At 47.4% G+C, this 2176-nt stretch overlaps 1 protein-coding gene across 1 annotated transcript; it reads right to left on the bottom strand.

The window, feature by feature from the left end:
• Positions 1-291: 291 nt before the first annotated feature.
• twist1b (twist family bHLH transcription factor 1b) lies at positions 292-1215 on the bottom strand. Its single transcript, XM_053843686.1, has one exon. The coding sequence runs from the start codon at positions 1145-1147 to the stop codon at positions 635-637; it is 513 nt and encodes a 170-aa protein (XP_053699661.1). The 5' UTR covers positions 1148-1215; the 3' UTR covers positions 292-634.
• Between the last annotated feature and the right edge of the window lie 961 nt (positions 1216-2176).

The following is a 2176-nucleotide window of genomic DNA, read 5'->3' as shown; positions in this document are numbered from 1 at the left end:
AACATGGCAGCTTTGTTTGTTGGTGCTGTGCATACTGAACAATGTGTGTTTGATGTTCCACCGATATTGTATTGATGCCATTACAAACCCTGTATTAATAGTTATACTGGATCCTCCGTTGTCAGTTTCAATATAGAAAATATCGATCACATTTGACCTCTTTAACTGTACAGTAGTTTAGCAAGAACTGAAGTGAACTAACTAGAATTAACGAGAACACAAGAGCAAATCAAGTCATATTTTTCTTTAATGCAAAAAATATACAAACATTTACAAAACAGGAACCATAAAAATAGGAATGTAGTCTGTTCCTCCCCTTCATTGTAACTTCAATAAATAAATAAACGTATTCTGAGAAAGACTTTTGCACAGGTTTCATCCACAGTCGCACACGCGTAATACTGAGACGTTTAAGCACAACGGCGTCATCATAAACACGAGAAAACAAGCGAACATTCTTCGTCACAAAGACACTCGAGCCTCGGAGTGTGTGTGTGGGGCAAAAACACAGCGCCTCTTGCGCTTTAAATAGTGATTCCATGTTTCCAGCATTAGACTCCAGATGATCCCGTCAGTAAAGTCAGATTTGGAGTTGATCGAGCGTCAGTCAGTCAGTGTTCCAGTGGTCCGGATGTCAGTGGGATGTGGACATGGACCAGGCGCCCTCCATCCTCCACACGGAGAAGGCGTAACTCAGCCTCTCGTGGGCCACATAGCTGCAGCTGGACATTTTGGCGTCCAGCTCGTCGCTCTGCAGCACCTGGCACAGGAAGTCGATGTACCTGGCGGCGAGCTTCAGCGTCTGGATCTTGCTGAGCTTGTCTGAGGGCAGCGTGGGGATGATCTTGCGCAAGGCTGCGAACGCCTCGTTCAGCGACTGCGTCCGCTGGCGCTCGCGCACGTTGGCCATGACGCGCTGCGACTGCAGGTCCTCCAGGGACTGAGGGCTGCCGCTGCTGCTGGCGGACTTCTTCCCTCGCTTCCCGGACGTCGGACTGTCCGAGTCCTCCGCGCTCTTCCTGCTCGCTCTCCTCTTCCTCCCGCCTCTCTTGGGCTGCCGGTCCGGCTCGCCGTCGCTGTTGCTCAGACTGTCCGCCGGAGAGACCGGCGGGCTGCTCGACTCTTCTCCCATGTTGTCCTCCGACATCTCCTCGGACTTATCCCCCTCTGCTGAAGAGCCTCCCTCCTGGACGTGGAGACGCCGTGGTATCCATAGATGGGCCACTGGGAGGACAAGTCTTTTCTGATACTTGAGAAACTTAGCCACCTCTTATAGGCTGCCTCGACTTTTTTGGGCAGCGCCCCGATTGGCCGAGGAGCTCTGGAGAGGGCGGGGGCGCCTGGAGGAACTGCTGCATCCAGGCATTTATTCATCATAATATATTGTATAGCCATCTATTTTTTTACGTTAATCACTTAATACTAATTGATACATAGTTTTATTTTTTAAAACGAAGAAAATAATTAAAATAAATAGATAAAAAAAACAAATACATAACTAAACCAGACAAGACGATCCATTTGTCTGATTTTACAGCAGAGAACATGCAATAAATATATATTTTTTTCACTAAACTGCATGACTTAAGATTGTGTTTGAGTTTAGCCCAAGTGTGTGAATGAGTTTGAGCCCTGGCTCCTGATCTTTAAAGGCTCTATAAACTGTTCAACATCTCCCCAGATATAATGAAGTATTAAAACATGAACTCACGAGGGCATATTTCAACAAAAAAAAGTTGGAGCAGCTCGACTTTAAAACTTTCTTTTCTCAGCTTTAACTCCGGAGGGAAATGTTCCTGTGAATATTTTGGCTGAGGAAATGTTGGCGGAAGACGCAGACGAGGATCCCGATCCTCTCATTTTTATAGCAAAAGCTTCTGAGAAATAAAACTGTGGCCATAGATATCAAACCCACGGGCTTCCTCTGGGAGTTGGACTTGCAAGTCAGTTTGTGACAGTCCAGTTCTACACACCGTTTCTTGATAAACTACTGCATTCTCCAATTCCCAGGAGCGAGCTTGTGCTCCACACTGTTACGACCTGCAGGTAGGAATCTGAAAATGCCGTCAGGTTTCTCTCCCTCGGCGTGTAAACAATAGAAGAAGTGGCTCCTGTATGTTCGCTCCCTGCTGCTCGCCGTCCAGGACGGGGAGAAGGCAGCTTTGTGCGTCAGGCC

This window comes from Synchiropus splendidus, chromosome 15 (genome assembly GCF_027744825.2).
Source record: "Synchiropus splendidus isolate RoL2022-P1 chromosome 15, RoL_Sspl_1.0, whole genome shotgun sequence".
Lineage (NCBI taxonomy): Eukaryota > Metazoa > Chordata > Actinopteri > Syngnathiformes > Callionymidae > Synchiropus > Synchiropus splendidus.
The sequence above is the reverse complement of the archived record's forward strand: the minus strand, read 5'-3'. Positions and strand labels throughout refer to the sequence as shown.

Excerpts from the sequence above, each read along its gene's own strand:
- twist1b (XM_053843686.1), bottom strand. The coding sequence starts at position 1,147 with ATGTCGGAGGACAACATGGGAGAAGAGTCGAGCAGCCCGCCGGTCTCT.